At 36.4% G+C, this 19,623-nt stretch overlaps 1 protein-coding gene across 1 annotated transcript; it reads left to right on the top strand.

Annotated features, from left to right (window-relative positions):
- The first annotated feature begins 15,795 nt into the window (after nt 1–15,795).
- On the top strand, nt 15,796–18,967 carry LOC130986715 (CDK5RAP1-like protein). Its single transcript, XM_057910195.1, has 3 exons — nt 15,796–16,221; nt 16,695–17,749; nt 18,078–18,967. The coding sequence occupies exons 1-3, from the start codon at nt 15,806–15,808 to the stop codon at nt 18,584–18,586; spliced, it is 1,980 nt and encodes a 659-aa protein (XP_057766178.1). The 5' UTR covers nt 15,796–15,805; the 3' UTR covers nt 18,587–18,967.
- The last annotated feature ends 656 nt before the right edge of the window (nt 18,968–19,623 follow it).

The raw sequence follows: 19,623 nt of genomic DNA, 5'->3' as shown, positions 1-19,623 counted from the left end.
CCTTCGCCTCGGTTTCTTGTGTCGGACGTCGGGAGAGGGCATCAGCGGCGAGATTAGAAGCCCCGGTACGGTATTCAATTTTGAAATGAAATCCAAGCAACTTGCGCACATATTTTTGCTGTTCCGGGGTTTGGATGGTCTGCTGCATGAGTTCGCGGATGCTCTGTTGATCAGTCCTAATGATGAAGAAATGCCCGAGCAAATATTGGCGCCACTTACGCACCGACTCCACAATGGCTAACAGCTCCTTGGTGTAGACCGAGGAAGCTTGCATCCTTCGACAAAGCTTCTTGCTAAAGTAAGCAATGGGTTGTTCCATCTGCATCAAGACCGTGCCGATTCCGGTCTCAGAGGCATCAGACTCCACAATAAAGGGTACTGAAAAGTCAGGAAGACGGAGCACCGGAGTGGTGGATAATGCCACTTTCAACTGCTCAAACGCCCGCTCAGCCTCTGGAGTCCACAGGAAGGGCCCGGCACGAAGGAGGTCGGTGAGAGGGGCCGCTATCCCTGCATAATGTCGCACGAACCGCCTGTAATAACCAGTTAAACCCAAGAATCCACGAAGTTGTTTGATGGTTCGAGGTGTTGGCCAGGTCTGCATAGCCTCAATTTTATCAGGATCTTCTTGAACACCCCCACCCGACACAATGTGTCCCAAATAAGCGACCGAAGACTGCCCAAAAACACACTTGGAAGCCTTCAAGACAAACTCTTGTTCACTGAGTCGATGAAGGACCTGTTGGAGGTGAGAAACATGGTCTTCCAATGAAGCACTATATATGAGAATATCATCAAAGAACACAACAACAAAACGATGGAGAAATTGAGCAAATAATTGATTCATTGTAGCCTGAAAAGTCGATGGCGCATTGCAAAGGCCAAAGGGCATCACAAGGAACTCGTAGTGACCGTCGGTGGTGCGGAACATTGTTTTGGCGATATCCCGGTGGTGGACCCAAATTTGATGATACCCGGAGCGGAGATCCAGCTTTGTGAATATACGGGCCTGCCCTAAATCATCGAGCAATTCATCAATAGTAGGGATAGGGAAATTATCTTTGACTGTCACAGCGTTGAGGGCGCGGTAGTCTACGCAGAAACGAAACGTCCCGTCTTTCTTACGAACGAGCAGCACCGGCGAAGAGAACGGCGAGTGACTCGGTCGGATAATGCCCTGTTCTAGCATTTCAGCAACCAATTTGGCCATCTCTTACTTCTGAAATTGAGGGTACCGGTAGGGGCGGACGTTGACGGGAGCCGTGGATGGTTGGAGGTGGATCCGATGGTCAATGGCCCGGTGTGGCGGTAACCCCGTAGGAGGAGAGAATAAGTGGTGATACTGACGCAGGAGGGAAGACATCACTTCAGGAGTAGTATCCAGAACCTCAAATTGGCCCATCATGGTAGGCCCATCAGGCAATGGGTTGGGCCGAATGTAAACAACATATAACGAGTCTAATTCCGTGTCATGGATCGCAGCAGTCAACTGAGATAACGAGATGGGATGAACTGCAATTGAGGGATCACCGATCAAGGTGATGGGCTTGCCATCGCGTTGGAACACCATCGTCTGGGCGGCATAATCATGAGTGACGGGGCCCAAGGTTTGCAACCACTAGATACCTAAGACCACCGCTGGGCCGGCGATCTTGAGGACATGGAGGTCCACTGACAACGTACACCCTTGAATCTCGATTGACACTGCATAACTAATTTGGGAGCACGTGAGGTAATCCCCATTACCCACGTAGACACGAAATGGTGGAATCGATGCGACGGAGAGCTTGAGGGATTGAACCACTGTTGGTTGTATGAAGTTGTGGGTACTCCCACTGTCCACCAACACTCTCACAAAGTAGCGATTGATAGTACCCTCAAGGTGGAGAGTTCGGGGGCGCCCTAATCCGGAGAGGGTGTGAAGGCTGGAGATATCCCCGCACACCGCGGCATCTAGTGTGGGCAATTCCGGAGATGGCACCTCCTCTTGGGGTATGAAATCAGTCTCAGTGTCAACAATCTATGCCTCATCATCCGTACCTAAGAGCCCGTAGAAACGACTCCGACAGCGGTGCTCCGGGGACCATTTCTGGTCGTAGTTATAGCAAACGCCTTTCTCCCGTTTCTCGCGGAGCTCCTGCGGCGTAAACCGGCGGATTGGTAAGGTAGGACCTGGTGGAGGCCCTGTAAGGAGTGGCGTGGACTGAGATTTAAGGGGCTCCGGTGGGCGGCTCGCCACCGTTGGGGAAGGGGAATGAGGTGTGGTAGAGAAGGGCACAGAAGATATTGGTGTCGCTTTGACAGGAGTTCGGGCTAGCCAGCGTTGTTCCTGCCGCGTTTCTGCCAAACGGGTCTCGTATGCACGGGCCAGAGCAAACGCTTCCATGAGGGTGGAAGGTTTGGCAAAAGAAAGCTCACGGCGGATGTCAGGCTTGAGCCCCGTGACAAAAAAACTGACCAACAAGGATTCTGAAATCCCTTTAACCTTGTTCATAAGCTCCTCAAATTCAGCTTGAAAATCACTCACCGATGACGTCTGCGTCAGTTTGGAGAGAGCGCCCTGAGGATCCTCGTAAAGGGACGCACCAAAGCGGTGGCGGATGCTATGGAGGAAGACGGGCCAAGTGGAGATGAGTTGGTTTGATTTCATCCACTGAAATCAAGAAGCTGCTCGGCCCTCCATGTGAAAGGAGACGATGCGGAGGCGGTGGTCCTCCGGAGTGTTGTGGTAGGCGAAGAATTCCTCCACTCGAAAAATCCACCCAGCTGGATCGGATCCATCAAAGCGAGGAACATCCATTTTCATGGAACGAAATGGCGGTGGAGCATTTGGATCGGGCGGCGGGGGCGGTGGTGGATGGCGAGAGAAAGAAGACGATGTTGAGCCGGAGTGAGAGGTCAAGTGATGTCACAGCCCGCAACCCATAATGACAAATTTAGCCGGGATTATGACTTGGGATGAGAATTAATGAGTGGGAACGGATATGGACAATTACTTAACATTAAAGTATATGGAAATGTCACTCATAGATAAAATGCTAGGATCATATATGATCATTTGGATACTTATAAAACATACACATAAAGGAGAACTGATTAAGGTGGGTTACCCAATAACACGTGTCACAACTTCATAACATAGAGTTATTCTAATTAAAGTGTTTTGCAGCGGAAAACGTGTGAGATATACATATGAAGATGTATACTCAAGGTTACATTTCTTGAAATGTCAAAGGAACACCCGCTCAACATCATTCCATTCCATCAGCTGCTCAACCTGCACATTTAGAAATACATGCAGGGCTGAGTATAAAAATACTCAGTGGGCACATATGCCTACTATGAAATATAACATGCTTCGTAAAGATTTAAATTGTCATGCCATCATAAGCAGTACAGCAAGGGGTTTTTCGCTAAAAAGGCCCAAGCTTACTAAATTCAGTTGTGATTCTTAAAGTTCGACTGCAGTCTAAGTTCTCTTGTAATCTATCATATCTGGAACTTTGTGCCGGAGAGGTGGCCACCTCTCACGGTCACTTGACCGGCCAACCCGCTAGATGACTCACGGTCACTGGTGTACACTAGTCAAGGCAGGATAGCTATCAACTGCTCAGGACCCGAATTCGATTGCATCATTGGCAAAGCCAAAGCAGATAGATATCATACTAAAATTTAAATATTTTATGGCAAGACAATACTTGAAATAACTTTAACTCAAAGATTTTGTCATGAAATAACTTGCTTGAATGTAACATTTAAACTCATTTGATATATATGAAACTGAAATTAACAGTTAGATCATCCCATGCATTCATTCGTATAAGAGGCCTACGACACGCAGGGGATCTCTATATACGTATAGTAAAAGTAATGCCCACCTGATTGCAGTGTTTTGCTACTTAAGACAATGATTCTCTTTCCTTAGCGCGATAGGTTACTCAGACGCTTTTGTTTATTTGAACCTTTGATAACACGAAAACATGTGTTCGAGTGAATAATAGAAAAGATAACAACAAATGCAGTGAATCACTATTCACGCATTTCTCTAACTACCCATATTTCCTTAAACGACTATATCTAACTCATATACAATCGTTCTTCCTTTATCAAAATATTTCATGTACCTTTGAGGATGTAGGAAATTCCATTTTATATTATTCATTTATTTATCTATTATAAATAAAGAATAATTCTATAAATATAAAACGTTTTCCTTTTCCCCATTTAATAATGCCAATCACCAATATATATATATACACATCAATAGCTCATTTATAATCTAAAAGTGATATTTTATCAACAATAAAACTTTAAAATCCTTAATAGGAATTATTTTGAATCATTTCCATCTCAACAAAACTGTATAGATTCAACTTCAACTAATAAACTGTTTTTACTCCGAACTCGTATGGAGTCGAATTTCATATCAATAGAAACCTCTTTGAGTCTAGTTTAATTGAAAAAAAAGTATGTTGAAAAACTCCAAGTAGTTTAAGAGATATAGCGATTTTCCCATCGCCTACCAGATTCGGCAGTTTCTGCCAACTGAAAGTCCAGATTTTTGAAAAAATAGCAAACGTTACCGGAATAACCTCAAATTTTATATGCAGATAGCTAACACATATATCTTCATACAATAAAAATTTGAGAGCTAAATATCAACATATGGTTACTGAAATAATTAACCTAATCATCTGCCTCACGACAGTTTCAGCAGATACTGGAAGTAGACTTCTCAAATTTTAAAAGGGTAGTAAACGAAGTTCAAATGACATGAAACTTTGTACAAATATTCACCACACTCCCATCTATACCCCAGAAATTTCCCATAATATAATAGAAACGGGAATGCATCGAAATAAGGGCGTCAACTTACCCTTGTCCAAGTGAGCACTAATGGAAGTTGTTCGTCGGGGGTTTTCCGGTCGTCGTTCCGCGATGGTGTTTAGCCGCGAAGGTCTACGACTTAGTTTTCCTCGTGCGAGGTAGATCAGGCTACACAACGGTGGTTTCTCGATCCTTTTTCGTCGTAAGGATAGTGAGAAACGAAGGCCGTAAGTTGGCCGGTGGCTAAGTCGGGAATTCGACGTTGGCCGCCGAAGGATATTGCGGCCTTTGGTCAGGAAAATATAGAGAAGGCTTCGGCCTTTCGATTGTTGGGTTTGGTAGCCTGAAGATGGAGGAACGAGTACACGTTCTCGGTTCAGAGCCTAGTGGCCGGTCGGCGAAGAAACAGCCCGGCGAATGGAGCTCACTTGAGCTTAAGAAGTATGCAAAGTTGTGATTGGCTTCACTTTCTCTGCACGGGTGTGGTTCTTGCTAGAGTGGAGTGAGCTGTGTGTTAACTGATATGCTATGTATTTATAAGTGGATTCCGTAGACAATGGAAATTATGAAGGTTGAAATTTGTGTAGGGAGTTGGAGAGGATTACTGTAGAATCTTTGAAGATTTTGGATTGCAGACGATGGAAATCTGCAGCTTTTGAAAATTGTGGATATTGGCGTGATTTTCTTCTGCCACCTTTGAAAACTTTGCTCTCGGCGTGATCATCTGCTCCTGAAATTGGGGCTTTTTGGATTGCATGGAAGATATTGCAACTTTGAAAAAATTGTTGCAGTAATGATACGTTGAAGGGGAAGGTGGAATAGTGTAGGAATAGTGTAGGAAATAGTGTAGGAATTGATGTGTTGGATGAAAAAATCGAGACATACTTGTAGTGCCGTGATCTAGTTTCTCCTAGTTCCTGTAATAATTCTCCAATTCTCGTTTAATAAATACTCGTCGTATTTATATAAATTAAATCCTCAATCTTGAGATTTAATACGTGAAAGTCGAAATTAATTCGCGACTTAGTACTAAACATATAAAGCGTGAAATAATAAAATTACTATTAACATAAACTCGAGTTATAATTCTAGCAATTCGATTTAAATAACACGATTTATGAAATCGGTTATAAATCTAAAATTTCTAATACTATTGATTAAATCAATCAACTGGTAATGCAAGGTCTCAAACGTGTAGCTAAACCAATAATTTAATTATTGGTTTGATTCATGATTGAATATTAAATCGCAGCTCTGTATCTCTTATACAGACTTTTGCTGAAATAATATTATCTGAATAAAATAGTCACAATAAATAATTAAAAGAATTTTATAACTAATGCACATGTTTAATCTAATATATATTTAAAAGAGCGGGGCATTACAAGTGAGTTTCCATCGCAACCATGAAACGCTGAAGAACCGAGTTAGTTTCAGCAAGGGCAGTGGAGGTTGCTGCCACCGCATCGTTGGTCGCCGCCAGTTGGTCGGCGGATGTTGTGATGTGAGTTGCCATCTGATTTTGAAGGACCTTGATAGCAGCAAGAATCTCCGAGTTCGCCATAGAATCAATGAAAGCACCAATTGATATCTTTAATCAAAGAAGAGGCTGCTTAGAGTGAGCCTTACTCCAGGATAGAGAGAACAGAGAGAGGAAGGGATAATTTCATTCAACTGATCATCCAATCCTGATACAAAGGTACTGCTAAATAGCAAAAGAAGAGGCATAATGCCGTTACTACTGCCGCTCTCTCAGCTATCTCTAACCGTAAGGAAAAGGACAGGAGAGGGGACCATTTGAGGGAAAGCAAAAGAAAGCAACAGATAAACCCTAGCTAATACATCTTGTAATCTTGGAAGTGACTGGGTAGAGCTCTCGTGCGTTGGGGCTTGCTGTCTTCATTTGGGCCTTCATAGTTTGGGCTGATAATTACTTCTTGGGCTGATGTATCCACTGACCCGATTCCTTCAGAGGTCTCAACTGTAACAGCCTTCCCCCACCACCCCGCAGATCCGCCTTCCCCTCTCTCTCCCTCTCGTGTTTTCTGCCCATTAGAATAGCGTCGCCGCCTCTGAAATTCGGGCGAGTGACCGCCCATTCCTCCGGTCTACGTCGCCTCTCCCTCAACTGTCTCCATCTTCTCTCAACTGTTGTCTCTCTCTCTCGGAGCTCGATTGCACACTCAAATCGACTCTAATTTCTTCTCTCAAACCCTCTGGAGAAGAAGAAGATGAAAAGCCCTAATTGCCCTTATCTTCGCCTGAATCCGACGAAGTTGACGCCTTACCTCTCCGCCTCAAGCCCTAGCTCACCTCTGTTCGACACAACTCAGCGTCGCCGCCTCTGGAACCGGTACGGAGATGGCATTCTTAGGTCAACCTCCTCTCAATCTCACATAATCGAAGCAATAAGGGAGAACCCCAGTCCTTTCGGCTCTGGAAAAATTGCCACACTAGTTCGACGTCTTCCTTGGCTGGAATCGCCGTCTGTCGTCTCAGTGCCGTCGGAGGAAGGCTCCTCAGATCCGCCGTCTCCCTGAGAGAGAGAGATTTGGGCTCAAAACGACGTCGTTTTACCCCCTACTAAACGACGTCATTTTGATTTCCGCCGGGCGGTGCCACGTCATATTTCATGTCACTTAGAAATGCCATGTCAGCTCTCAATTTGGGGATTTTTAAAAATCATGGAAAAATTGTTCACCACTTTAAATTCAGGGAAATTTTGATTAAAAAAAAAAGTTCATGGAAAGTTTTGAAATCCGACCAAAGTTCATGATTTCTGGCGTAATTAACCATTCAAATAATAATGTATTCCGGAGTAAATTAACCGATTTTTTTATGTGATTAAATGGGAAATCTATAGTACATGGAAGAGGAGCTTCGTCCATTTTTTCCCTTCATTTTTTCTCTTTCTTCTTCTACCAATTTTTTCACTATTTTTCTCTCACTTTTTTTAAAAATAATTTTAATTCTTTTCTAAACATCGTCAAATTTGATTTATGAAGAAATATTCAATATGCATCTTAAGTTTAAGTTCGTAACAAGATCTTTAATATGGTATAAAAATCATCAAAAATAAATTTTAAACGAATAGGTTATAATTTAAAAATATTTTATTTTCTTTCTCTTTGTCAAATTTTATAACTTTTTTTATTTATGTATGTGTACGAAAATATGAATTTTTTATTATTATGTGAATACTCTATAATAATAATGTGTATATTAATTTTCATTATCATATAATTTAAAATTATTTAGAAGCTATAATTATCATTACACTTTATACATAGTTGATGAAAATTATGTTTTTAATTCAAGATTTTATTGAGTAATTGATATTTTATTTTTAAATCATAATTTACATTTATTCATATTTTAATTTTATTTAATATTTATATTTATTTAAAATATCATTTAATTTCGGTTTCGTTGTGCATAGCACATATGGACATACTAGTTATCTATATATATATTAAAGCAAAATAAATCATATTCTACTTGGCATCCTATAATCACTCTATTATAATTTTCCTCAATTCTCATTCATTCTTATTTTTTTCTAAATTTTTAATCAATTTCTATATCTAAAAATCATTAAAAATCTAAAATCATGATATATTTAAAAACTAAATATCTAAAAAATCATTATATAAATATTCCAACAAAATAAATTCTATCTTACGTGGAATCGTACAATCACTCTATTCTAATTTTTCTCAATCTATATATATATATATATATATATATATATATATATATATATATATATATATAGGGGAGGGCTAGAATAAAAACACTCTTAAGTGTATAAAATATAAATGATTTTCAGCCCTTAGATCATCAAGATCTACGGTTGATTCGTAACCCTTTTGGATGAATTCGTGGTCCTGGGTTCGAATCCCAAAGGTAGCAAAAATTTATTTTTCACAATTCGTAATCATGTTGGATGAATTCGTAACCCTGTTGGATAAAATTCGTACATTAAAAAACGTTTATATTTATATTTTAAGAAGTGTTTTTACTGTAGCCCTCCCCTCTATATATATATAGGGGAAGGCTAAAATAAAAACGCTTCTTAAAATATAAATTAGGAACCATTTTCAGCCCTTAGATCATCAAGATCTACGGTTGATTCATCACCTTGTTGGATAAATTCATGGTCCTGAGTTCGAATCCCAAAGGTAGCAAAAAATTATTTTTCGCAATTCATACCTTTATACAATTTATTCATGCGTGTTATACATAAAATTCATGCATTTTTGCTGGTTCGTAATTCTTAAAATAAGAGTGGTTTATTGAATAACCGCCCTATATATATATATATATATATATATATATATATATATATATAGGGCGGTTATTCAATAAACCGCCCTCCCCTCTATATATATATATATATATATATATATATATATATATATATATATTAAAGCAAAATAAATCCTACCCTACGTAGCATCCTATAATCACTCTATTCTATTTTTTCCCAATTCTCATCCATTCTTTTTTTTTTTTAATTTTAATCAATTTCTATATCTAAAAACCATTAAAAATCTAAAAATCATGATATATTTAAAAACTAAATATCTAAAAAATCATTATAGAATTATTCCAACAAAATACAATCACTCCATTCTAATTTTCCTCAATTCTCATTCATTTTATTTTTTTATTTTTAATCAATTTTCATATCCAAAAACCATTAAATATCTAAAATTCATTATATATCTAAAAACTATTAAATATCTAAAAATCTTTATATTAGTATTCCACTGATCAATAAAATTTTATTTGTATCCATACACGAAAATAGAAAATACATATATTTGTAATTTTGAGGTTGTAATGATTATTGTAATATTATACTTCATGATATCCAACTCTCCAGTTTCAATTTAAAAACGTAGTACTTGATTTATATTAATTTAATATATATGACTTTGATGTTATTAGTTCTATTAATATTCCCTAAAAAATTATCTTCGACCTCATGGCAGACCAATTCAGGTTCCAACATATATAATACTCTAATTGGGTTAAAATAAAAACCACCCTTAAGATAAGAATGTAGAATTAATCTATACTCTTAATCAATAATACTTTAATAGACACGATTTAAAATTTATTATATTTTATTTGCCTCTAATACCTACTGTATATTAGGAATAAAAAACTACTATAGAAAAAGACTATAGATCCCCTAAAAATCACAACAAAGATGATCTTAAAAAACAACCTTTGAAATAGGATTTAGTTATATCGCCGTTAAGATGGAAAAATAATTAATTCTAAGTTCTTACAATAAAATGGTTTTTATTTGAACTACCATATATATATATATATATATATATATATAATAACGATTAAATTCAATCGTTAACATATATTCCTTCAAATATAAATAAATTGATTCAATTGTTCAAAAGAGCACTGATGAACTTATACGATTGAATGAATTTAGTCATTTCAATCTTCCGATGCACTATCCGCTAATATTCATTTATGGAGATGACGGATTATAAATTCTCATTCATCTAATTATTTCATTCTAATTTTCCTCAATTCTCATTCATTCTTATTTTTTTTCTAAATTTTTATCAATTTTAATATCTAAAAATTATTAAATATCTAAAAATCATTATATTAATATTCTAACAAAATAAATTTTATCCTATGTGATGTCGTATAACACTCCATTCTAATTTTTCTCAATTCTCATTCATTCTTTCTTTTTTTCTAAATTTTAATTAGTTTCCATATACAAAAACCATTAAATATCTAACATCAGTATATATCTAAAAACTATGAAATATCTAAAAATCATTATATTAATATTTCATAAATCAAGAAAAAGTTATTTATATCCATAACATAATTAATAATGCATTTGATACAAAAATGTTTAAGAATAGAGCTATATTAGCCCCTAATGAGATGGTTGTTATGATAAATGATTACGTCATGTCTCTAATGTCTATCAAAGAAAGGGTTTACTTAAGTTCAAACAGAATTTGCAAAGAAGATGGATAAATTGACCTCGATGAACAAGTATTCTCAGTTGAATATCTCGACACGATCAAGTGTTCAGCATTGTCGAGTTATCAGATTAAATTGAAAGAGAAATGCATAATCACGCTTCTAAAAAATATGATCAATCTAATGAGCTTTGCAATGGCATCAGACTGATAGTAACTCAACTTGGGGAACACGTAAGTGAATACAAACTCATTTCAGGAAAAAAAAATACGTGCAAGAAATTTTCTAAAGCTAGAATGATTATAATTTCATCGCAACTCGCTAAATTTCCAATTCGGTTCCAGATTTCTAGAGAAGGCAATTCTCTATGAGTGTTTGTTTTGCTATGTCAACAATAAATAAAAGTCATGGATAATCTCTTTCAAATGTATGATTATACCTGTCGAAACCTATTTTTAGTTATGGGCAACTGTACGTGGTAATATCAAAAGTCACTAAAAAAAGAGGTCATACGCAAAACGCAATAACTAACGTGGTGTATGATGAAAATTTCGATAGATTATGATGTAATTGCAAATTTAATAATTTATTCAAACTTTTAAAGTTTAAGTCATTACTGATATTATCTAATTTATCTTGTGCTTTCAAGGGTTTTTTTAGGTTTTTTCTTCTTTTTTTTAATAAATCGCAGATATTATCTAATTTATTTTTTTCTTATTTTTTTAATTATTAATTCCAACTACAGACATATAATATAGTTATGTTTCAAATAATTGTTTCAATTTCTCTTTTAATATTTTTTGGATTGAAACTCTGCTTACAAATAAATTTCATAAGATATTTAAATATGGTCGGTCAATTTCAAATAAATATTATAATTTTTTACTATAAAACAATTTCATTCAATTCTTTATTTTAGTGAAAAAATTCATGGTTACTCTAAAAATACATTAATAATTTCATAAATTTATATTTTAATAGACCCCGTCGAATTTCGACGGGTCACTTACTAAGAAACTGTTTGAGCTAGTGAATTGTGAATGTAGTTTTAGAGAAAATAAATTGAAAATGAAATTTTTTCAGATATGTCCAACTATTATATCTACGTAACTAAAATGAATTCATTAAAAACTAAATTAGAATATTGTATTTTATTTTAGGGTTGATTGTCAATTAATATAAAAAAATATTTATTTTGCAAATTTAACATCATGATTGAAATGTTACAACAATATCATTACATTTTAACTAGTGTATTACCCGTCGAAATTCGACGGGTACATATTTTCTTGTAATTTATATATTTTATGTTATTTTTATGATAATTATATAAAATAATTTTTTATGTAAATTATTTATATAATTAATTAAATTAAATTAAATTAGTAATACATTTTAAATTATATTAATGTCAACAACTTTTAGCAATTAAATTATTAATTTTGTTGAGATCATAAAAATACCCATTAGTTTTCATATGAAATTTTATAAAAAGTTGACGCGTAAGAAAAAAAAAAAGAGTAGAAATACATATAAATTTGACATAGGTATCATATAATTCCGAACTTCTAAAAGCATAACTAATTATGAAAATAATCTCGCCTGATATTTAAAAGACCATAACTGATTTATCGAACATCGTATCATTTGGAGTTTTAAGACCAACCAAGTTGTGGGTATCAGCTCGTCGCAAACTTGACAGATCACCTCTAACTTCTGAGCATCATCTTGTCTGAAACTTGAAAGAGAATCATCTCGTCTAAAACTTGAAAGAGCGTCATCTCGTCTGGAGTTTTGAGCATCATCTCATCTAGAGTTTGAGAGAGCATCATCAAATATGAAATTATATTCAACCATGACTCCAATTGTCAACTATCTAACAAACATAACTCTAACAATTTAGATATTTTATTTATATATGTAATTTTATTAGTTCAAACTCTAGAGAGAAAGGAAATAGAAGAGTTCTTAAAGCAGTAAAAGAGAGAGCGTGTGCTTTATTTCATCATCGTAGGTATTTATAGGCATTACAGTCGGGGTAAAGTAGTAAATTCGTCTGGTCATCTATTCCGCATGCTCATCATTAAACTAATTAAGGCTATTATTAGATTATAACTTGTCAGGTCGTTGTCCCCTAATTACAGAGCTGGATTCTGTCCTCATCATCCCGCTCTGTCTAGTAGCTCTGGATTTCCTTCCTTGGGGCAGACCTCTACTCTTTGGCTCCGCTCAGCTAAGTAGCTCCGCCTTCTGGCGAATTGTCTCTAGCGTGTGGCTCCGCGCTCTGGCTCCAATAGCTTAGCTCTGACTCTGGATCTGGCGATTTGGCTCTGGCTCTGACTCTAATGACTTAGCTCTGACTCTGGATCTGGCGACTTGACTCTGGCTCTGACTTTAATGACTTAGCTCTGGAATCTCTGCTCTGGCAACTTGGCTCTGGCCCTCTGCTCTGGTTAGCTCTGGCTCTGCTCTGGTTAGCACTGGCTCTGGCATCTCTGCTCTGGCTAGCTCTGCTCTGGCATCTCTGCTCTAGCAACGTGGCTCTGACCGTCTGCTCTGGAAGCTCTGCTCTGGCTCTGGCAGCTCAGCTCTAGAAGCTCTGCTATGGCAACTCTGCTCTTTAAGCTTTACTCTAGCAACTCAAAATGGTATTATATGGACCCAATCAACTGTAATTTACACATTCCGTCGAAAGGCTTATAACATATCTTTCACAAGTCAGAAACAAATTTTATTCAAATACGAAGCACTAAAATTACACAGCAAAAGGTTTGCTTTGCTCCCTAAACACAGCAAAAAAAGAACAAAAGTACCTTGTTTGGCTGAAAAAACACGATGAAGCGTAAATCATTATTAACTAAAGAATTTATAGCTAAAAATCTAGGTATGCAATTATAGAATTTAACTAAGGAATTATCGACTTTAGAGAGAGAAAATGATTGAGAGAAGAGAGAGACAGTGAAGGGGGAGACGACGCCGACCGGATTCAGGGACGATGGCGATGGGGTGAGGAAGAGACAGGCGTGAGGAAGAGGGAGGCGTGGCTTTTGTTTTAAAAGTGAGAATGAGAATATATATAGATTGGATTCTTAAATGCCACGTTGGAGATTGAGATTGAAAAGAAAGAATTTGAGGCCTGCCACGTAGGCTAAGGTCTAATCGTATTATAGAATTTATTATTATTATTATTATTATTATTATTATTATTATTATTATTATTATTATTATTATGGACGAACAGAAACAAATAAAGTTTGCAGAAATGAAAAATATATTTTTCTTCCCTATATAAATAAAATGTATAGATTTATTTTATAAAAAATAAAAATAAAATTTTAATTATTTTGATAGACATAAAATAAGATTTTGTTTTAAATTAATCAGTTTATAGAATTTGTGTCTTATTATGCAAACATGTAAATCAATGACCGGACCCATTTATAATTTACATATATGTACATGTCTCAATTCAAACTTAATTTAAAATTAATTTTATTGAAAATTATTAAGAATATAAATATTATATATATATACACACACACAATATAATATATTGCAACATATACATATAATATGTACGCTATTGAGAAATATAAAATTAATAACAAATATACATCTAATCACTAACATTCAATTAAAATAATTTATCGTATATAGATTATAATTTTTTTCTTATCAGACATATAAATCTAATTTTTACCTAGAAAAAATAAATAATAAAATTTATTAATTTAGATTATATGTAATGTTAATATTATTATATATATACATTTATTATTAGTTATATTTATTATGATTAATGAATCTTTATATAGAATGTAATAGTTAATTAATTAATAAATGATGAAGATTATATATGGAAAATTTTGAAATGGTGAGATTTTAAATATGCCACATAGGCTAAGGCTTAATCATATTATATAATAGATTTATTGTAAAACTAACAAGACACCTAAATTTATGTAGTCATTGAATACTTAATGTGACATGTCTTGCTGAGTTGGTGCGGCCGATTAAGGTATATTTCACTCAATATGTTTATTGAAAAAAAAAAAAAAATGAGTATTAGTAACTTTTACAACATATTGAAATATGATACGTTTATTACAACATTTCGTAGTCCCCAAGGGGACACCAAGCGATGCGATCTCCTGTGTGTGAACAGTGAGGTCTCGAATTCAAACCCCACTACTCCCCCTCCCCAACTCCCTCGAATCAAAAAATGAAAATTGTAAAATGGTCGAGAGTCACGTGTATCAATTCACAATTAATCGTAAGTAAGACCTAACTCAAGTTATAAAATTATGGCATCCAAAAAAAATTCTTTGCAAGAGATCATGAGTTTAATCTCATTACATACGATATAGTTTTCTCACCTTTATGTGATATAATGGTGTCGCCTGCGTATGATGTAGTTTTCTCACTTTTGTATGGTGTAGAGGTCTGCTTGTGATTATTTATTTATCACTTTTGTGTGATGTAGAGATAATTATTTTTTATTTTTATGTGATGTAGAGGTCTCGCTTGCATACAGTGTAATGACTTATTTGATTATATAATATATAGATATACCTCTCGTTCAAAAAAAAAATCACAATTAACCATTTATTTTATCGATGAGCCCCTTGAGAATTTAGATGGTGACGAAAAGTAATACTCCCTCCGTCCCGCGAGTCTTGACACGTTTTCCTTTTTGGGCCGTCCCACGAATCTTGACACGTTTCCTTTTTGGGCAATAATTATTACCTTCTCTCTCCTACTTTATCACCTTTATTATATTATCTCTCATACTTTATCACTTTTATTACCATCTCTCTCCTACTTTATCAATTTTATACTTTATTAATTACACACTTAAAACACTAGTCTACAACTCCTTAATTCCCGTGCCGAACCCAAACGTGTCAAGACTCGCGGGACGGAGGGAGTAGCAAAAGAGTTGGGCCTCCAATTGGTTTATAGTTTATTGAATTTTAAACCCAATCCAGATTGTGGCAAAATCATGTTTTGGCCCAATCACAATCTCTCCAAACCAACAACCCCTATCCTATTCTGTATTCTCACAGCTCTCGCGCACTCTCTCATGGCGTGTTCCACTCTACATTCTCTCTCTTCCGTTCTGAATCAACACCACTGCATCAACCTCCCTAAACAATGCTCAATTCTCACCCTCAGATTCTTCTCTATGAATCCATGTCGTTTTCCGTCAATCTTCGATGCTCGAATCTTCGGCCGCCGCCGTGCATCTGGCCGGAGCTCAGCCTCCGCTCTATCTCGCAGCATTTCTAGAAGCTTCTCGCAGTATCAGTCTCCGGTTTCTGGCGGCGGTAGGTTTTCTGAGATTCCGAGTCTTCACCAATTCATGCCCAAAGCTACCGCGACGGTCACCGATTCAGGCGTTTCCGATCCCCAGCTCGAGTAAGTGTTTGCCTATGCGTGTTCGTCTGTGTGTTTCGTTTTTGTGTTAAATGCCATTGAATTTGATATGGTAAATGTTAACGATGTTCTGAAATGAGGAGTTGACGATATTCTGAGGAAAAAAAAAAAAGCTGCAATTTTGCCAGGGAAGTTCAGCTATTGAAATTATTTTTATATGAAACGAATAACATGCATAAAGTGAAAAAAAATCTGGAAGACGAAGAGAGATGTGGAGCATAAACAAAGTTAGGAACAAAAATGGGCATAATCTACAGGGTGAGACAATTTGTTCTGAACACTGAAATTTTCCATGTAGATTAAGCTACATTTGCGCGATCATTATGAGTGTAACCTTAATTTGTTCCATTTGCCTTTTGGGTTTACTCTATAAGCAAAATCTTAGGAATGGTTCTGTTTTTTGTTGCATCATATAATTCAGGAACTTATGTGCCTAATCGTCTTAATTTAACCAGCTCAAACACTGAGTCTGATGTTCTTCCAAAAGGTCGTATATACCACGAAACTTATGGATGTCAGATGAATGTCAATGATATGGAGATTGTCCTATCTATCATGAAGAAAGCTGGATATAGTGACGTTGTGGAAGTTCCAGAGAGTGCAGAAATTATATTCATAAATACGTGTGCCATAAGAGACAATGCAGAACAGAAGGTGTGGCAGAGACTTAATTATTTTTGGTTTCTTAAGAGGCAATGGAAAAGTAATGTTGCTACAGGAAGATCACAATCCCTGCATCCTCCAAAAGTTGTTGTCTTGGGATGTATGGCCGAGAGGCTGAAGGATAAAATATTGGATTCAGATAAGATGGTTGATGTTGTATGCGGGCCTGATGCTTATCGGGACTTGCCACGACTGTTAGAAGAAGTGGACTCGGGCCAGAAAGGGATCAACACACTTCTCTCACTTGAAGAAACTTATGCCGATATCAATCCAGTGCGTATCTCGAAGAATTCAATAAGTGCATTTGTCTCTGTGATGAGGGGCTGCAATAATATGTGCTCATTTTGCATTGTTCCTTTCACTAGAGGCCGAGAGAGATCACGTCCTGTGGAATCCATTGTCAGAGAGGTGGCAGAACTTTGGAAGGAAGGAGTCAAAGAAGTAACTCTTCTTGGGCAAAATGTGAATAGTTACAATGACACATCTGGTGTTGAAGAGGTTGAATCCGGGGTGAACTGGAAGTATAGCGATGGTTTTTCTAGCAGGTGCAAAGTGAAGAATATGGGTTTACGCTTTGCTGATCTGCTCGACAGACTTGCAACTGAATTTCCAAATATGCGATTCAGATACACTTCTCCTCACCCAAAAGATTTTCCTGATGAATTATTGTATGTCATGCGAGACAGATACAATGTATGCAAAAGCATCCATTTGCCCGCACAATCAGGCAGCAGTACAGTACTGGAAAGCATGCGTAGGGGATATTCCCGGGAAGCATACTTGGATCTTGTTAAAAAGATACGCACTATAATTCCTGATATGGGGATAAGCAGTGATTTCATTTGTGGTAAGTTTGTTTACCATTTAGTTCATTGTCCTCAATTCTTTACCTTAGTTCGTCTTCCACAATTCTTAGGCTGTATTGGTGAGGTCGAAAGAGATTGCTCTCTTATATGTAGCTTAGTAAAAGTTTGAGTCGTAACATGCAATTCTATCGGGCTCCTAGCAAAGGATTAAATGGAGCATTAACTAGGAAAATTTCTTCTCACGAATAAAGAATTTTAATCCATCCAAATTGTCAAATATTCCCAAAGATTCTTGTGTTGGATTGCATACTAATTTGTTAACTTGTATTAGACCACTTTTTTAGTAACTCTTCTTGATCACATTCGTAGGATTTTGTGGGGAAACAGAGGAGGATCACGAAGATACTTTAAGCCTCGTTAGGGCTGTTGGCTACGACATGGCATACATGTTTGCTTACAGCATGAGGGAGAAAACACATGCCCACAGAAACTATGCTGATGATGTTCCCGATGATGTAAAGCAGAGGAGATTAACAGAGCTTATCGGAGCTTTCCGAGAGAGCACAGGTCAGTGTTTTGACACCCAAGTCGGGTCAGTCCAACTTGTTTTGGTTGAAGGGCCCAACAAGAGAGCGCCCGACACAGAGCTCATTGGGAAGAGTGATAGAGGCCACAGGGTATCATTTGCCGTTCTTCCAGTTCCAGATAAAGTTGACAATGATGTTAAAAGGAACCCAAAAGTTGGTGACTTTGTGGAAGTTCACATACTAAAATCTACAAGGGCATCACTTCATGGACAAGCACTCGCCATCACCACACTGAGCTTGTTTCATGCTGATACTCATGAAGAACCTCTTGCCTGTCTCAATGGAGCCTAGAATCGCTATCAATGAGCCTTCCTCACCTCCACATTTTCTCCTGCAAAGTGAAACTCCAACTGGCCTTCGTGTTAAGAGTCCATATTCAGGCAACAGCAGAACATACGTCGGTATTCTTTATTTTTCTGCTAGGCCTATATATGCATTTACTAGTACGTTCTCAATGCTTATATGCTATCTTAGGCCAGCTGAATTTGCATCTTACGCCACTCGTGTTATAAATTTGTAGATAGATAGATAGATATTATTACATAGGCATTCTAAATCAGTACGTGTAATAATACTCCAAGGTTTGAACTTAGGATTTGTGATGCTGTGTTGAATGGTGGCGGCTAATGTTGTTTTCATTAATTGGAATTTAATCATTTTTGTTTGGAGAAATCTATATTTTAGTTCCTAAACTATTAGGCTCTGCACAAAAACATGTTTGAGGCCATCTTACTATAAGTTGGGTCCAGATTCAAACACCATATCCAATGTTATCTTTGTAATTGTAAATTACATCAAAATAGCAAATACTACTATATAATATGAGCTTAGATTTGGATCTTAATATGTTATTCAAATTATGATTTGAATAAGTTTGACTTGTCAATAGAACAGAAAGTGACATCTCGCAACAGTCTCATGCAAGGCTCCCCCATTATTGGTTATGTTGAACTCATATTGCGTCGTGTTAAATCCTCTAAACTTTGCTTGTGTTGCATTGGGTCTTCGTATGGGCCTTTCTAACAGTTTTTTAGTGCATAAAGTCCAAACGCTTTTAATTCGATCATAATTTGGCCAAAAAAAAAAAAAAAGCTATTAAAAATGGTTGATTCTATTCATAGTCCCCATTTTACTCTTTATAGCCCTTACTATAAAATTAATATAAAATAATTATGAAGTTACAATTTTGTCCTCTAGCCATAGCCGCAAACCTATGCAAATTGCTCATCCAAGGAAAAGTTTGGTAAGAAAAAGTAAACCTTATTCTTGTTATAATAACTCTGATGGTGAAGTCACGAAAGCCTTCAGAGAATAAAGAGTGGATCTAG

Source organism: Salvia miltiorrhiza, chromosome 5 (genome assembly GCF_028751815.1).
Source record: "Salvia miltiorrhiza cultivar Shanhuang (shh) chromosome 5, IMPLAD_Smil_shh, whole genome shotgun sequence".
NCBI lineage: Eukaryota > Viridiplantae > Streptophyta > Magnoliopsida > Lamiales > Lamiaceae > Salvia > Salvia miltiorrhiza.
This window is presented reverse-complemented; position numbering and strand designations above follow the sequence as displayed.

Excerpts from the sequence above, each read along its gene's own strand:
- LOC130986715 (XM_057910195.1), top strand. The coding sequence starts at position 15,806 with ATGTTTTGGCCCAATCACAATCTCTCCAAACCAACAACCCCTATCCTA. Across the intron at positions 16,222-16,694 it reads GTTTCCGATCCCCAGCTCGA|CTCAAACACTGAGTCTGATG; the intron begins GTAAGTGTTTGC and ends TAATTTAACCAG. Across the intron at positions 17,750-18,077 it reads AAGCAGTGATTTCATTTGTG|GATTTTGTGGGGAAACAGAG; the intron begins GTAAGTTTGTTT and ends TCACATTCGTAG.